General features: G+C 37.2%; 1 protein-coding gene across 1 annotated transcript; it reads right to left on the bottom strand.

Annotated features, from left to right (window-relative positions):
* Nucleotides 1-61: 61 nt before the first annotated feature.
* LOC124400436 (centrosomal protein of 120 kDa) lies at nt 62-16,097 on the bottom strand. Its single transcript, XM_046872267.1, has 20 exons — nt 15,918-16,097; nt 15,102-15,258; nt 14,874-14,988; nt 14,634-14,769; nt 14,051-14,199; nt 12,500-12,697; nt 12,156-12,377; nt 11,002-11,209; nt 10,707-10,899; nt 10,466-10,615; nt 10,153-10,335; nt 9,526-9,622; nt 9,220-9,372; nt 8,966-9,055; nt 8,786-8,878; nt 8,522-8,683; nt 4,832-4,954; nt 3,819-3,917; nt 1,588-1,733; nt 62-789 (listed from the first exon to the last, which is right to left on the bottom strand). The coding sequence occupies exons 1-20, from the start codon at nt 15,964-15,966 to the stop codon at nt 588-590; spliced, it is 2,925 nt and encodes a 974-aa protein (XP_046728223.1). The 5' UTR covers nt 15,967-16,097; the 3' UTR covers nt 62-587.
* Between the last annotated feature and the right edge of the window lie 1,259 nt (nt 16,098-17,356).

Below are 17,356 nucleotides of genomic sequence, written 5' to 3'. Positions count from 1 at the left end.
AAAAAATAAAAACCAACAATAGCTAATTAATACTTATACTGCTAGCAAAAAAAAACTAATAGCACATTAGAAATAATTTATTAGGACTGATGCAAATATAAAAGTAACAGTACATATTAATAAGAGTCATATAATAAATAGACACAGAAGAAGAAATTCAGGAATATTAAAAAAGGGTATGTAATATTTTTGCTACCATTTCTTGAGAGATAGTGCCACCTGGTGAAATCCTTCTTTCACCAAAAACTACAGGAATCAGTTAAGAAAATACATGGTACAAATCCCTGTTTGGCACATCTCTGTCACACACACACACACACACACACACACACACACACACACACACACACACACACACACACACACACACACACACACACACACACACACTACTGTGCATGGTGAACCGTTAATAATTTTCAATTCATTACAACGGACATAAAAAAAAAAAAACTATAAAAATAAGAAAAGCCTAGAATGCATTATGAATTCTAATGTGCCAATGTATTCTACACTCAGCCGTTCCATCATTGAGTGTGCATATTAAGCATAGTATTGTACTTTATTGGGAAACACCAAATAATAATTTAGTTTGAAACTCTGTTAGCCATAGCCTCTTGGATCTGTCTGTTGAGTTCAGCAATGATACGGTCCTCGTGTGTGTACACACCTGTACGAAGCAGTGTGTCTCTCTCTTCCAATAAGCGGCTCAGATGCTCATCAGCACTTTCATTTAAAGACATGCTTGTTGGCTCCTTCCATGTTCTCTTCTCGTCCTGCTGCTTCAGCCTGGACATAATTGACAGAGAAATGAATGATTTTTTCATATAAAATTTTTATGAAATAAATAAATAAACAAACAAACAATAATGACAATAATAATTTTTATTAAATAATTATTAATAACATTCTTTCGGCTGCTCCCATTAGGGGTCGCCACAGCGGATCATCCGTCTCCACACCCCCCTGTCCTCTACATCTACCTCTTTCAAACCAACTACCTGCATGTCTTCCTTCACCACATCCATAAACCTCCTCCTTGGCCTCCCTCTTTTCCTCCTTTCTGGTGGCTCCATCCTCCGCATTCTCCTACCGATATCCCCCATGTCTTTCCTCTGCACATGTCCAAACCATCTCAATCTCACCTCCCTCACCTGGTCTCCAAAACATCCCTCTAATATACTCGATTCTAATCCTGTCCATCTGCATCACTCCCAATGAAAATCTCTGCTACCTCCAGCTCCACCTCCTGTCTTTTAGTCAACGCCACTGTCTCTAAAACGTACAACAACGCAGGACTCACCACAGTCCTATAAACTTTCCCTTTCACTCTTATCACAAATCACTCCTCTTCTCCACCCTGCACTCTTTTCTTCACTTCTCTAACGCACTCTCTATTACTTTGCATTGTTGAACCCACGTACCTAAACACACAATAATAATATTATTATTATTTATTATTAATAACAATACTAAGAAACCTAGATTTTTCATGAATTAATTTGTGATTTTTTTTTTTCAGCTACTGATGCTGATGCTACTGATGGTTTGGATTATTTTCCTTTTGGTGGTCATGGTAGCTTTCACCTGTTCAGCTCATTGCGGATGTCCTGGAGCTCATGTTTCTCATTCTTGACAGCTTCCTTCTCTTCGGCTGCCAGATACTGTAGCCTCATGTGCTCCAGTTCTTGCTGCTGCTTCTTCAGCCGTGTCATAGCATTCTCCTGTTCTCTCTAGAAAAAGAAAAAAACCAAAAGAAAACCAAGAGAAAATAAGAGATTCAACAAATCCTTTATGCCTCCATGTAGAGAAAAATAAATAAATAAAAAAACAACAAAACAGGAATGCATCAATTGCCAAATAACATGAGATTTGTCTATATATAATCTATATCCATTATCATAAATAAACAACATGGTGACACATTCCAGTGTGTATAATTTATTAGTTCACATTAGTTACACTGCCAGCTATTTATTTTGCGGAAATACTGTACATTCCTAATTCTAATTGTCACTTAATTTAATTTGACCCTTAGAAATAGCATGTTAAGGAGAAACTGATGAAATCGGAGGTTAAAAGTGGCACCATGATCTTACATTACCATTAAGTAACCACACATCAATATTCTGGATCCTTTGTTGACAGAAGAAAGCTTGTGTGAGAATTTAACAAGCTCTTCCATAATAGCTAGCTTAATGACTTGGTTTAATTTTATCATGAACGGATATGTTTATGTATAATCTAATTTAATTTAGTCTTCTCATGGAGCATTAGAGGCCAGTAATACATTTGCAAGAATCTAAATTACAAGAAAAACAAATCCACCAAGACACAGACATAGCATTTGAATCCAAGCAAATGGTGAAGAAAAACACTGAAACAATTATCCTGCAGATTTTCATAAGGTCCCTAGGGCTGAAGTGTTTCCTTTGCTACCTGAGGTTGATGGCTAAACTAAATATTTCCAGAGCCCTAAACTGACAGTAAAAAAGGTGCATGTCAGCAGGATGGCCCAACTAACCATCTTAAGACCTTGACAAATTGTGTACACAAACGTATTTTGGGTTTCCTTGGCCTAGGGGTGACGGAGGAGTAAAAAAAAAAAAAAAAAGCAATTGAGTGGCCAATGAATGACCTGTGGCTTTCCTCCAGAGGGGGTCAGGCAGAGGACTCGGAGTGGAGAAGGCTTCCAGACTGCAGCTCAACTGCAGTTTTCTGCTGAAGACTGAGTTGACAAGACCAGGACAAGCACCTGGGGAATTCATGGCTTAAGTTTTCCCAGCTTTTCAAATTGGCAAAAATATTGTTAAAGTAATTTTTAAAAAGGCAGGGCTGCTCCTTTGAGCAGCTAAAGACAGAAAATATTCCCTCAGTGGGTGAGAAAAATGCATTATGGCTAACAATTTTTTAAGTATTAAGTAACTTTAATGAATTCTGCCATCTGTTCACTTACGGCTTCCAAAATATACTAGATTTGCTTATTTATTTATAAAACCCATCTAAAACCCATCAGTGAGTTTCTAGACAGGGATTTCGCTAAACCGGCTCATCAAAAATTACATGTGAATACTTAGATGAATGTAATAACATGTAAATGCAAGCATCACACCCTTAAGATCTTTCAACAAGCAAAAATGTTCAGCTGGTTACTGTGCAGGCTAAAGCTTAGCATAATACAGATCTGATTTATAGGTCTCTTTCATATTAAGTTATAGACCCCTTTGTGCACTATAAATCAACCAATGTTTTCTTAACATATATCTGGCACTTAAAGAGAAGAAAGAAAAAAGGCAAGGGGGGAAAAAGACAACTCAGACTTTCCAGCTGGACTTTGTCTTTAACAGTTATTAGTAAGGCCTGATAAGCTCTTTGCGTCTGCTCTGTTTACATTGGTATTAGTCTTTACAGGGTTCACTTGAGAAGGAGTTCAATGTTTCAAAGCAAACACCACAAGTTAGAGGCTGCCTTACTACTTCTCAGAGCACCATGTAGAAGTGTTCTTCAACCCTGGAAAATTATAATATACTTCTGGCAGGAAATGCACTAAGAAAATACACATTTGTCTTGAGCTGCCTTTACCTACATTCTCAGCTACTCACGTGAGATACAACACACCTCACTTTCCTTTGCTTTTGACCTAAGGCTATGATGAAAGACACACAGTACATACACAACATGGAGTTTCCAAATTCAGCGTAGTTACTCGAAGACTATGTACAAATCTACAACCTTTATTTTATACCATAAACTTTGGTCAAGCAAATAGATCATGGTAACATACTATACTGTGTTTTAAAGCATTTACAATGGCTTACCTGCTTAAATCTTGCCAGTTCTTTTAGAGCACGGCCCCACTGCTGCTTGTAGTGAAGTTTAGATTTTGTTGTTGATTCAAATTTTCGTTCCAGTTCAGACTTTAATAAAAAAAAAAATATATAATAATAATAAAATAAAGTTACATAAATACACACACATACACATACAGTACAGACCAAAAGTTTGGACACACCTTCTCATTCAAAGAATTTTCTTTATTTTCAAGACTATGAAAATTGTAGAGTCACACTGAAGGCATCAAAACTATGAATTAACACATGTGGAATTATATACATAACAAAAAAGTGTGAAACAACTATAAATATGTCATATTGAAGGTTCTTCAAAGTAGCCACCTTTTGCTTAGATTACTGCTTTGCACACTTTTGGCATTCTCTTGATGCCTACTTTGAAGAACCTATAATATGACATATTTTCAGTTCACTTTTTTGTTATGTATATAATTCCATATATAATTCCACATGTGTTAATTCATAGTTTTGATGCCTTCAGTGTGAATCTACAATTTTCATAGTCATGAAAATAAAGAAAACTCTTTGAATGAGCAGGTGTGTCCAAACTTTTGGTCTGTACTGTATATATAATATATATAAACTTTTGGTCTGTACTGTATATATAATATATATAAACTTTTGGTCTGTACTGTATATATAATATATATATACAGTACAGACCAAAAGTACATTAGATAGATAGATAGATAGATAGATAGATAGATAGATAGATAGATAGATAGATAGATAGATAGATAGATAGATAGATAGATAGATAGATAGATAGATAGATAGATATTTTATCTATAGCAGTTTGTCTCTAAAAAGAAGTAATATCCAGCACACCTATCCATAATCTTTTCACATGTTACTAATGCATATAAAATGTTTTCTGTTCCCCAAGTCAAATTTCTGATTAAGCCATGGTATAAGATCAATGGTATAAAAGTGGTGGGTAATACTACTTTACAGGTCACTTTTACTAATCATTTACTAACCTTCTCTAATCGGAGCAAGTTAATCTCAGACTGCAAATGGATTTCGGGCCGAACGTTCTGCTGGTCACGATAATGCTGAAATTCATTTTCCAGGAGTTTGTACTTCTTTTCAGCATCCGTTACCTTTTGATGGAAACAAAGACACACACTCAACATAAACAAAAGCTAAATAAAAAAAAAATATATAAAAACAGTAAATTGTTTTAAAAGTCTATTTTAAGGATGCAACATGTTGTGTTGCATGCTGAAATAATAAAAAATAAAAAGAGTAATATAAAAGAAACACTTTTAAAATGTTGATATTGTTTTATCTAAAAACTGGCAAAAATGTCAGTAATGGAAAATAAAGCTGGAATTACAGGACCTCAAGCATGTCTCTACTCAGGTGGAAAATGAGCTAATCAATGGATCATCATCCTGGCACTAAATATTGCTCAGCTATTGAACATTACTGTATCTATTGACAACAAGCTAGCAGGAAGAATTGTGTGCATGTGTAATCTAAAAGGTAGAATTGTCAGGATGCTTTAAAAAAAAAAAAAAAAAAAGTTCACATGCATATCTGATTCCACATTTGTACATAGAGCTTAACACTTCTGATTGCAAACAACAGCTTATCACTCAGTTAATGAGATACTACTTCAAAACACACTCAAGAGGCACAGCACTTCAAGGGTCCTAGGCAGCATCTATTGTAACTAAATCCCAATGAGCTTTCCCCATTCCAGTCTTCCCTTTGTGATATAAACCAGACACCAAAAAACATAACATAACACACACACACACACACACACACACACACACACACACACACACACAAAATAGCATAGTCTGACACAAGGCAAGCAGTGTCCAGCAGAACAGGCAGGAAGAATTCTGGTCTGATAAACTAGTTAGTGTGTGCTGACACAGGACAAATGTATGTTTACACGTTCCTGACACGGGAGGGAAGACAAGATATAGAGACATGCGGCAACTTCAGCCGAGGATCTCTCATCACAAAGGCCCTTCTCCTTTTCGCATGTCAGAAACCTACTTTGGTTGATTTGTTAGATCCAGGGCCAGTCCAGATGTTTTGGGGAAAGAAATGAGACGGCAGACTGAACTATTTCAGTAGGTGGGCTGTCTGTGCAAAGCATGACGCGAGTCTGGTTAAGACATGAAGCATTTGTCTGTTGAAAAAAAAAGCCTTGAGAAATATGGTCATAAGAGGAAAATGGAAAATGGAAAATGGGAAAAAAAAAAAAAAAAAAAAAACACACACACACAAAAAAAATAAAAAAACAACTCCAGAAACACTGTCTGGCACAAGTCAAGTTTGAAGGCTTTAAAAAGGACTTGTTGGTCAGATGATTAATTAGATCAATGATAAAAATGTGCTCAAGTAAATACTGCGTGTAACATTCAAGATTATTAAAATAGAAAGCCAAGTTTTGCTCAGTGCTGCCAAGAGTCTGTCTGCCAGTGAAGCAATTTCTTCCCTAGTTCTCACTGAAAAGATTCTCTGGTAGAAACATGTTTGTGGCTGGTAAAAGCTGAGTGAATAAAGTGCTTGCAATTCTACTTAAGGTATGATTTTTCTTCATGCCACATTACCCGCATGGAAAACCTTTATTTTAATGCTAAATCCAATGTGAATTAAGACTAAATTTGCACTGATTGTAATATAGAAACATATTAAAAACATGCATTTTCACTACCAGCACCGCAAATCACTACATGAGCCACAGTGATTTCACTGGCTCAGATGATTTGTTTTCTAAATGAAAATCCTTAATGACAAGGAGAATGAAGAAAGTCACTTGACTCTCTGCGCGCATATATATATATATATATATATAGAGCTAATAAGAATCATGCATCCTGTTATATGATGTGTAAATCAGAGGCCTTCTGGAGTGATTCATTCAAGGACATCTTCCAGAGTACAGTGGAACCCGGTTATGTCGATGTCCTAGGGGGTCGCCAAAAAGCATCGAGGTAACTGATGATCGAGATAAACGAAAAAAAAATGGCGGCAGTATATTAACGTGCTTGAAATTTCTATGTACATGATGTGCGTTAATAAATGAGAATGTGCATGCACGTGTTTTTGGAGGGTTTTTTTACACAACAGCGTTGCCGCGATTTGTTTGATGAAGGCATGCTATAAAAATGTACATACGTTTGTTAACAACAAAAGGCATAAGTGCACCTACTAACAGCAGAGATTTACCAGTATACAATACAAACCACCGTCCATTCTCCATACAAACCTTTATTATATTCTCCAACATCATAAACACACAGATCGCTCAAAAAAAAAAAAAAACAGCGGCTGCACAGTGCCGTCTTACATTTAGTCCACATGTGGAAAGAAAAGAAAAATAAACAGTAACTAAGTTTCTGAAAACTTATGACCATCAGGCTGAAGTAATCCGCACAAACACACAAAGCAAAGTGTCCGATAAAACTTACGTCTGCGATGCCGAGGGGGAGATAAGCCGAGCGAGCGAGAGAGAGAGAGAGAGAGAGAGAGAGAGAGTTTGTAAATAGAAGAGAGAGAGTTTGTAAATGGAAAAATAGGGAAATTAAAAAATACCGCGACCGGCGGCACGGCGCAAAGCCGGAAAAAAAACCCGGAAGATCCAAAACCGAACCCGAAACCAAAAACGACAGAAAAGTCTCAAAAGTGAACGGCCGAAGGGCGTGGCAGGTGCCGGCCGCTTTCTCTGAAGCTCACGGTTTCAAGTCCTTACCGAGAGAGCCATGCTCCTTACCCTGCTCGCCCGCGCGCTCGGTAAGGAGCACGGCTCTCTCGGTAAGGAGGGATGCGCGCGCGCTCGGTAAGGAGTTGAAGCTGGGAGCGCCGCGCTCCCGTTCATCGCATAACATTTAACAAAAAAAATGCATATGTGCACTTACTAACAGCAGAGATTCACCAGTATACAATACAAACACCTGTAGTATCTGTAAGGTTTGATTTTTCCACCACTTTCGCGAGTTCTTCTGCGGCTGCACAGCGCCGATCGACATAACTGACGTTAAAATTTCTAATTTTTCCCCCCTTGTGTTCGAGATATTAGGGTTCGGCGACATTAAAAAAGTCGACATAACCGATAAAAAATGCGTAGAAAAAGCGAGAATTTGGCGGTTCCACTTCAAAAACATCGACTTAATAGGGTTGGCGAGTTAACCGAGGGCGAGATAACCGGGTTCCACTGTATTTTACATTTACATTTCGGTCAGATACTTTTACCCAAAGCAGCTAATAGGGCAGATGACTGACCCAATAATTGCAGCTTAAGTTGTTAAGTTGTTAATGATTAAAAGCCCAGAGCTCTAACTACTAGGCAACAACTACCAACTGAAAAATAATGACAATTCTGTTTTAGTTTATTTATACAATAATGCAATAAAACAAAGAAAAGCCCAAGAATAGCAAATAAAACATTAGTAAAACTGGGAGCATGAGCTCATTCATTCTCTTCTTTACTTAAGCTGTGTTGTGAGAAAGAATACACAGTAGTCACTAAAGCCATAGCGTTCCCTTGGTCAATCCAGGCCTTAGTAGTACTTAATTTTTTAATCAGGCTGCAGGAGAAGGGGGAGGGGTGATCTTACGCCCCATTGACCTTGAGGTCAGCACTTTCTCCTATGCTACTCCCTCTATTAAAGCAAAACTTGCTGCACAACCTCCATTACGCCTACCTGCTGTTGACGCCTTGCAAGGTCCTCCTCAAGCTGCCTGACCTTTGATCTCTCCAGCTCCACCTGGTGAGCACAGTCTTCGCGTAAACGCCTGGTGCTGTCCTGGAGCTCCCGCTTGAGGAACTCATGTTCCACGCGCATTTCCCGCTGCAGCCTCTGTGTCTAATAATACACATGCCCCGTCACATTCAGTATCTCTGTATAGTGCTGCAAAATAAATATATAAACACACCACCACCACAACAACAAATCAAATAAACCAACCTCCATCTCTGCATGAGCTAGAGTTTTTTCTCTTTTTTCTAGATCAGCTAGAGCCTTCTGAAGCTGTTCTTCCAAAAGATTATACTCCATCTCCTTGAGAGAGAAAAAAACAATCTTGGCAATCTTGTTTGAAGAAAAGAAAAAAACCATACAAATCAACCTCAGTCCCATAAGGAGTACCTTCTTTTTAACGAGTGCTTCTCGTTCCCGATCTCTTTTCCTCCACTCCTCTGCCAGGGCCTGCATATGGCTCAGTTCTTTCTGCTTCAGCTACAGATATCAAAACCACAGCAGTCCCCGACTTAATGAAAGGTTATAATGCACAAATTTACTCTCAAAATCAGCAAGGAGTGTGGTTATTAAATCAGTACACAAATATTTTAATGATATTTATAATAATGTTTCTTAAGATTCATTCTTGAAAAAGAGGTAACCTGATTTTCAAATAGATCTTCTTGCATTTCCTTCCACATCTCAAGCTCCATTGCTGCTCTATACTCCAGGGTCTCCCGAGGTTTCGTCCCTACCTCATTCCCACCGTAAGGCTTAGAAGGAGCTGCTGGCTTATGGCACACCTGATTAGCACTCTGTAATATGAAAAGACTATCAATACTTAACCCAATATAACCCAAATCAATAACACGATATATGGAATTTATGGAAACATAACCTAATCAAAAGGTATTTACTAAAATCACTATTGACTGGGGGAAAAGAATCAAACATTAATCAAGTTTTACCTGGGAGGATTCAGATATGAGGACAGCCTGGGCTTTTACTAAACCCATATCCTCCAGAACTGCCACATAGCTAAGCTCAGCCACCTTCTCATTTGATCTATATAAAATAGAATAAGATCAGGTATCAGGTACTCGTATACTGATATACTTTTTTAAATGGTCAGCAAAAAAAAAAAATTATTCGTCAACACCAATTGAAAGTTCTGCTTCTTAAAACATATCCCTGGATGTTCTCTTGATTATTAACATACCAGTGTGGGGGCCAAACTAGTTTTTATATGCCAAATAGCGTTTTGAGATAAATAAAACCCAGAACAATTCAATTCATACTTCATTTGCAGAATTTTTCATCTTCATCAGTATTTATGAGCATTGTAAATTCACATCATTCAGTGGTCATTATTTCCATAAACTGTGGCATGTTGTTTTTAAATATTGAAGCTATATTTAAAAGAATCTTTTGGGGAATAGAAGGGATTTAAGTATAACTAAAGTGCTGCATGTCTGCCATCTAGAGGTAGTTTTATGGTAATGCAAATAAAATACCACAATAAATTACAAGAAATACACAGCATTCACTTCGCATGATAAAAGCTAAAGTGGCAGAAACCTAAATACTATACACACCCCGTTGTTCTGTTAACAGCTATCCTCTCAGAGTAGGTCTGTCTCCAGTGCTGCTGTCCAGAATGGCCAAGGAAGCGGGTTTTCTCAGAAGTGAGGAGGTGGGAAAGCTGAACGCTGGCCATGCCAAGTAGGACATCTTTAGCAGCAGGGTCTCGATGCCACATTTCTACCAGCAGGGGAACCCTGAAAGAACCAGTATAATAAGGCGACTCTACGCTGTACCAGTGAAATTACTTTTGTAAACCCTTTTCTGTTCATATTCAAAACATTTACATGTGATGAAATGTGATTTTGAGAATACATGTGAAGTCACCTCAAGAATGTATCCTGTAATTGATTGGGCGGTGCAGCAAAATCAAAGGCACAGTAGGACTGAGGCAGGAATACCTCGGTGTTCTTCTTAATTTCCACTGCAGGGTTAGTCATTATCGGGGCTGCACTCCCAAAGAACTGGTAGGCATACCTACATGCAAATGTGACGAATTTTACAATGAGTTTATCAACCTAATTACTAGAAAAGCCAACCTTTAACTGGAAACATAAATTAACACTACCTCAGTATGCAGTTCACAGGGAAGCTCACATTAAGATCTCTGACGCTACGCAAATCTATGGAGAAGCAGTAATGATGTGCTGAGGCTGGAATGGCGATCTTCGGAGCAGACACAGCAATGGAAGAGGATAGAATTTCTGGTTCACTTTCTGGTAGCACATTTTCAGATGCAGCCAATGGAGGCACAGGCAAATCTAAAACAGCAAAAACATCAAGCATTGGAATAAAAGTCTGTCAGCATCTCACTGAAAATACACATAATTTAACTGAATTATTAAGTCTGCCAACAGTCTCACCAGATTGTTCTGGCTGGGCTTCCCTTGCATCATCAGGCAGACTCTCAGCTTCAGTCTCTGAATTCTGATGTTCAGGGGAGGGTGACTGAGACCTTTGGGACAGGACAGGAGATGGGCTACGTTGTCTTGGCTCAGATGGGGTTGACTCGGGAAGGAAATGCACGGCCGGACTTTTTTTCACTGGAGTCTTCATGGGCCGCTCTAACAGCTTATCAAAAACAGATCATAACATTAACAGCAGATTTTCAGTGGTTATTTAAAAAAAACCTGCAATAAAACTTTAGGTTCTGTCATGTAAAAAAAATCTAACCAAGAGATATCATGTCAGATCTTTGTACAAATGAAAAGAAAATTCGAATAAATTTTCCCATCATTTTAAGGAGTGTCACACCACGAAGCTTTGAGGTTGTTTTGAAATCAGAAAAGGCCCTATACAGTTTTAGCCAAGTGTTTGAGAATTTACACTAACATGGTTACGCAAGTGCACATACCATTTAATAAGGGTTTATGTGACTTCTCAGAACTAACCAATCAGATTCAATCTCATGCGCAAAGCTCATGTTCTTGATTTCATCTGTTTGCTGAAGCCATGAACCTCAAAGAGCTTAAAAAGCTGCATGTTCCTCAGATCATTGTCAAAAGGCATCAATCAGGACAGGGACAGAAAATAATTTGAATATAAAATGATCAACTAATGAAGAAAATAGTACACCCCAGAAACATTACCCAGAACAGGTCTTTCCAAAACTGACGAAAGAAAAAGAAAACCAGGGAAGTTGCCAAAAAAATAAATTTAAGTGCTGCAGAAATATATAAGAAAGAATAAACTAAATACTTGCACAAATGTAATTACTACAGTCAAATCACATCCGATATTCTGCATAACTACACTCACACAATATTGCTTAATTAAGCAGGTGGAGTTCATTACTTTAATTAATTTACTTTTTTTAAATAACATACCATACCATGTCTATATAATTTGTTTAATAATGGCTAAAGGCATTTAATCTTCAGAGGAAAATAAAGATTGTTTCATTTTAGAATGAGACCGATTTACAGGTAAATTCTGCTTGTGATAGGCCACTCATTTAAATCTGATTCTAATCAGCTTTTAATTCCGACTGAACCACTGACTTAGGCCCATTATATACCTCAGCATCGACTTCTCTTCTCAAGGTCACTGCCACTCCAACTGTTGGCAGTAAATCCTCTGGAACAGCCTGACGATTCTGTTGAATGCGATTTGGTGGTTTCAAGACAAAGGCTCCCTCTACAGTGGCCACTTGTTTGACCAGATCCAAACTATTCTTCATGAGTGCAGCAAGGGAGACCTCAGTGCTTCCTAAAGACTGGTTTCCACAGCAGAGATGGATCTATACATAAAGATCAGTGTTTATATGCAAACGTTAAAGTGACAAATTAAATACATGTGTAGAAATACAGAACACCTCTCCATAGCCAGAAAACATTTCAAATCAATGAGCTGCAGAATTACCTGAAGGTTATGCTGCTGGTTGAAAAAAACTCGTAAGACTTTGTCGCTGCTGCGGATACGAACTGAGGCTCGTTCTGGCTCAAAGTTTGGATTCATGAGGTTTTGAAAGGGTTCGCTGGTGACATCATTGCCCAGCAAAGTGTAGAAGAAAAAAAACTCAGAGCCTTCTTTTGCCAGCTTTGTCGAACTGGAGATTAGCTAAAGCAATAAAATAAAATAAAAATAAAAAGAGAGAGCCAACACACACACACACACACACACACACACACACACACACACACACACACACACACACACAAACAAAAGAAATTAATGACACTGTAGTACAGAGGTTCCATGCTGTACTATTACAGAGACAGTTCACACAATTAATAATAAGTAATATTCAGCTTTATTAGGTTTACTGGTTCAGTAAAGTAATTTATCTGTATTTGACCAGTTGTGGACACTAATTAAGTAAATTTAATTAGTTACTGTACTTATTCAGCTTTTTCACGTTTCTGTACTTTACTAAAGTATTTCCATTTGTGTAGATTTTATTTTCACTTCACTACATTTCAAAGTCAAATATCTTACTTTTACTCAATTGCATTTTACGAAATCAGTCGTTCCTTTTTATTTATGAGGATAAAAACTTAACTGGTCAAGTGCACAGAAAGCCACCAATCAGGGTAAAGTGCTTTCTGTTTTAAACTTATTTTGATTGGCACTTGGTGGTTTCTACTGAACACCAACATACAGTTCAGCGTCAGTTCAACAGCAAGCAGAACATTTTGAGAGTAAATAAATGATGGAAGAAACTCCTGACTCTAACCTGCCACAACTCCAGGGTCTTATTTGCGTGATTGTTTTTGAAGTAGAAGAAAATAATTTTTGGGCTCATGATAATTGTTATAGATATCAATCAGTGTTTGACTCTGTGTTTGAATTTTGATTTAAATTATTATTCTATTAATAGACTGATGTGCTGAGAGTAACATTACAGTCTTTTCACATAAACAGAAATGACAAAAATGGTAATAGGAACATTATAGCCATAATAAATCATAGTACTTTGGATACTTAAGTAAATTTAAAGGCAAATACTGTTGTATTTTTACTTGAGTAAACGTTTAAAGGGAGCACCTTTAAATTTTACTGGAGTAATATTTTACCGAGGGCATCTCTACTTTAACTCAACTACATAGTTAATGTTCTTCGTCCACCACTGTATTTGACTAACCATTTCCGACATAAAAATGCAGTACTGTAATCTGTAAACAGTTTCAAAAACATCTCACTCCAGTATCTATATCCATGGTTTTATTATTACATTAATGTTGGATTGATTTAAGCCATTTCCTAGAAAGCTCTGGAAATGACCAAATACAAAAGACCTTCACTACATAACTATTATAATAAATGATATTGCTGATTTTTACTGTATATAAAACACCTATTATCAGGAATCACTAAAAGTACTTCCATGTAAAAATAACTCTAGCTTAATGAGGGTTCCAGAAGAAATCTCTAAAGGGTTGGTGTATGTCACATCTTCAAATATAATTTTACCTGTTCCAGTCTGGATGCAAAGGCTACTGTTACAGACAGAACGAACAGGTCTTTGCAAAGGTCTGCTGGCCCAATTTGATGATATCCTTCATCTTCGTTCAGGATCACCTCTAGTTTTATTGACTCGAGCTTTGTCATGCTTGGAGACCCTGTAGAGCATTGAGGCAAATTAATGGTTACATGTAGCATTTGTAAAACAAAGCACACAAAGGTACTGCAATAGCTAAGGTTCTTTAACATCATTTTGCTCCATCGAAAAAAAAAAAATTTGGAACAAGAAACAGACAATCAAATTTAACTAACAATTAAAAAAAAAATAGAAAAAAAGAAAACTAAATGGGAATGCATTCATGGTGCCTAGTAATCATTAATATGCAATAAGCCAATAATAGGCCTGGTTTGTTCATGCTTTTGCCTACATGTAAGCAAGATGGCCGCCACGTATATCCTGCATTCAGTTGGACGTTTGATTGTGTAGCTGCATGTATTGCAGTTCCATTGCAAATAGAGAGCAGCAATGGAAATAGAAAGCAACAATTTTTTACTTTTTCCCTTTTTTAAAAATAAATAAATAAATAATTACCTGGTCTCGGTGGCACTTTCTTTGCTTTCAATTGTTCAGGTGCCTGTTTGGTGTCATTTTCCAGGACCAGGCTCAACAGCAATGATGGCTTCAGTTTAGTGTACTTACTACTTAGCAAGGAATACCATTTCGGAGGCTGCCGACAGAAAATATCATGGGCAAAATTCAAAAGAGATTTCACTTTGTGTTCCTCGATTGCATGTGAATCGCAATTCTGTTCACATTACCCGCCAGACTTACCTGCTTAACTTCCTGGACTGATCTGAGATCCAAGACGATGTACCCGACACATTCTCTCGCCGAGGTATTCAAATCAATTGCGTAGCACTGTAACTTGATGGGTGTCCGCTGGAGTCTGGAAAGCAGAAAATCCATCAATACATAAAAACCACACAACATGAGCAAATGAAGAAAAAAAAAAATATATATAATTTGACGAATTGAAGAGTATAAACACACAGAACCAACCTATGCTGGTGAAGCGTTTTGCGATCGAGCTCCCATGCCAGCTCTGTAGAAAACTGTGGCTGTTCTTTATGATCCACAGGGTCTGTCTCTAGCTGCTCCCCATCAAACTTTGCTTGTACGACCAAAGTTTGTTGCTGTCTCTTGGGAAAATGACGACCTGTTTCAGTAAAAAGGAAAAGAATAACAACAATTCATCATTATATTGTATAATTCTATGTGTAGACCACAGCAACCATATTAAATATTGTTATATTTATATATTTGAAGAAAAAAAAAGTAAATGAACTAGCTTCTTCACCGTTTTTTTTAAACATAGGACATGAATTATATATAACACATTGATTTAGACTGCTATGATGCCCTAAAAAGCATACATTTGTATTACGACAATACTATTGCAACCATGACAGCAAGAAGTTACAGCTGCTTACAATAGATGTAAGTTATTTTTATATATTAGGTGCTTAAACATAAATTTAAAAGATGCTGTTAGTTTTTAACTGGACATTATTGTGCTCAGAAAACAGGGTCTGGGTTACAGTAGGTTTGTTCCTTCACATGTTTGCTTGGATACAACAACAAGCCGTTTAAACTGTCACATGATTAGACAGTGAAGTAAGTTAACTAGATATGTAACTAGTAAGCGCTGTTAGATTCTTATTTATTTTAAATATATATACAGAAAACTACACATATTTAATGTAGTTAAAGCATATTTGCCACACTTTTACACTATTTTTTTTAATGCAACTGGCTAGTTCGCAGGCTAACAAAGCTACAGGCGCGCAAAGGATTATGGATGCAAGTTGCACAAACCTTCAAGAATGGAAACGACGATAAGAAGTTGGTCTGATTTCGAGGCCATGACATTCGTGACCAATTTTATATTGTACGCATTCGTAATTTTCTAAAGATGCTCATATTGCCCGTTCGGCACCAGTGTTTACACCCCGCTCCTTGTTTAAATCCGAACGTCAACGAAACCTGTGGCTCTGAGTGGCGTATGTTTGTATGTGAAAGCCGTAGCCGGGGCCACAGCGCCCCCTGCAGTACAGGATGTGCGTGTAATATATTAATACAATTCAAATCAGGTTTATTTGTATTATTAACAATGTACAACCCAGCCATTAGGGTTGCACAAGCCAGTGCGCTCATGTACATTGTCCCGAAGCAGCCTTAAAGAGATTAATAGGTTATGCTATATTATATATCATATATAATATAAGTGCTTATACATTTATTTTTAAAGAGCAAGCCAATGTTAGGATGGCAAGGAAAAACTCCCTGAGATGGTATGAGGAAGAAACCTTGAGAGGAACCAGACCCAGAAGGGCACAGAATGCCCATTCATTATAGTCCCATCTGATACACACTTAAATGCAAAACAGTTCATGCCAATCGTAGTCCTAAGCCATTGAAGCAATCAATCCATATTAATTACAGTCCCTACTGTGTAATTTGCAGTGGTGGACAGCAACCAACAAAGTTAATTTAATCTGTTACAGTACTAAAGTAGCTTTTTTATTTCAAAGTCAAATATTTTACTTTTGACTTTTACCAGCTTTGTTTAGATTAACTAAAGCATAAAAGAGTGAGCGCAAACACACACACACACACACACACACACACACACACACACACACAGTTTAACACCAAACAGAACATTTAAAAATAACTATTACAATTTGGAAGAAACTCCTGACTCTAACTTGCCACAACACCTGTAGCCTTATTTGCACAAATTTTCTTTTAAGTAATTAAAAAGATGGTTTTGGGCTTATGGCCATTTTGATAGATGTGGAGAAGTCTTGCTCTGTCACTCAACAACACACACAACAAGGCTGTGTAAGATGATTCATGTATTTTTGTGAAATAGTAAATAGGTTTTAGTTAGAATGTGTAGTATTTCAAGCAATAGTAACAAGACACTGATGTGAATGTTATTAATAAATAAAAAGGTGAAGCCTTGCGATCTCATCTGTGGTTAATGTCTTTTTTGCATGAGTTCATCTTTAGCTAAATCATCAGTAAATCTTATTGTGTTTATGAAACAGGTATGAATTTGCTTAGCTAGCTAATTTCTCATAGCGTGGGTCACCAGGGCTGGAAATAAACACAAACACACTCAACACACTGGGTGGCACATATCACACAATCTGGATTGACTTCTGACTTTTCAGCATGTTCAGCATTTATCATGTTCGCTGTCATGTGCATAGGTGACAAACTTATTACTCAAGCACTGTTAGTTAATG

Source organism: Silurus meridionalis, chromosome 17 (assembly GCF_014805685.1).
Source record: "Silurus meridionalis isolate SWU-2019-XX chromosome 17, ASM1480568v1, whole genome shotgun sequence".
NCBI lineage: Eukaryota > Metazoa > Chordata > Actinopteri > Siluriformes > Siluridae > Silurus > Silurus meridionalis.
Note: the sequence above shows the minus strand (reverse complement) of the source record. Positions and strands in the feature narration are given on the sequence as shown.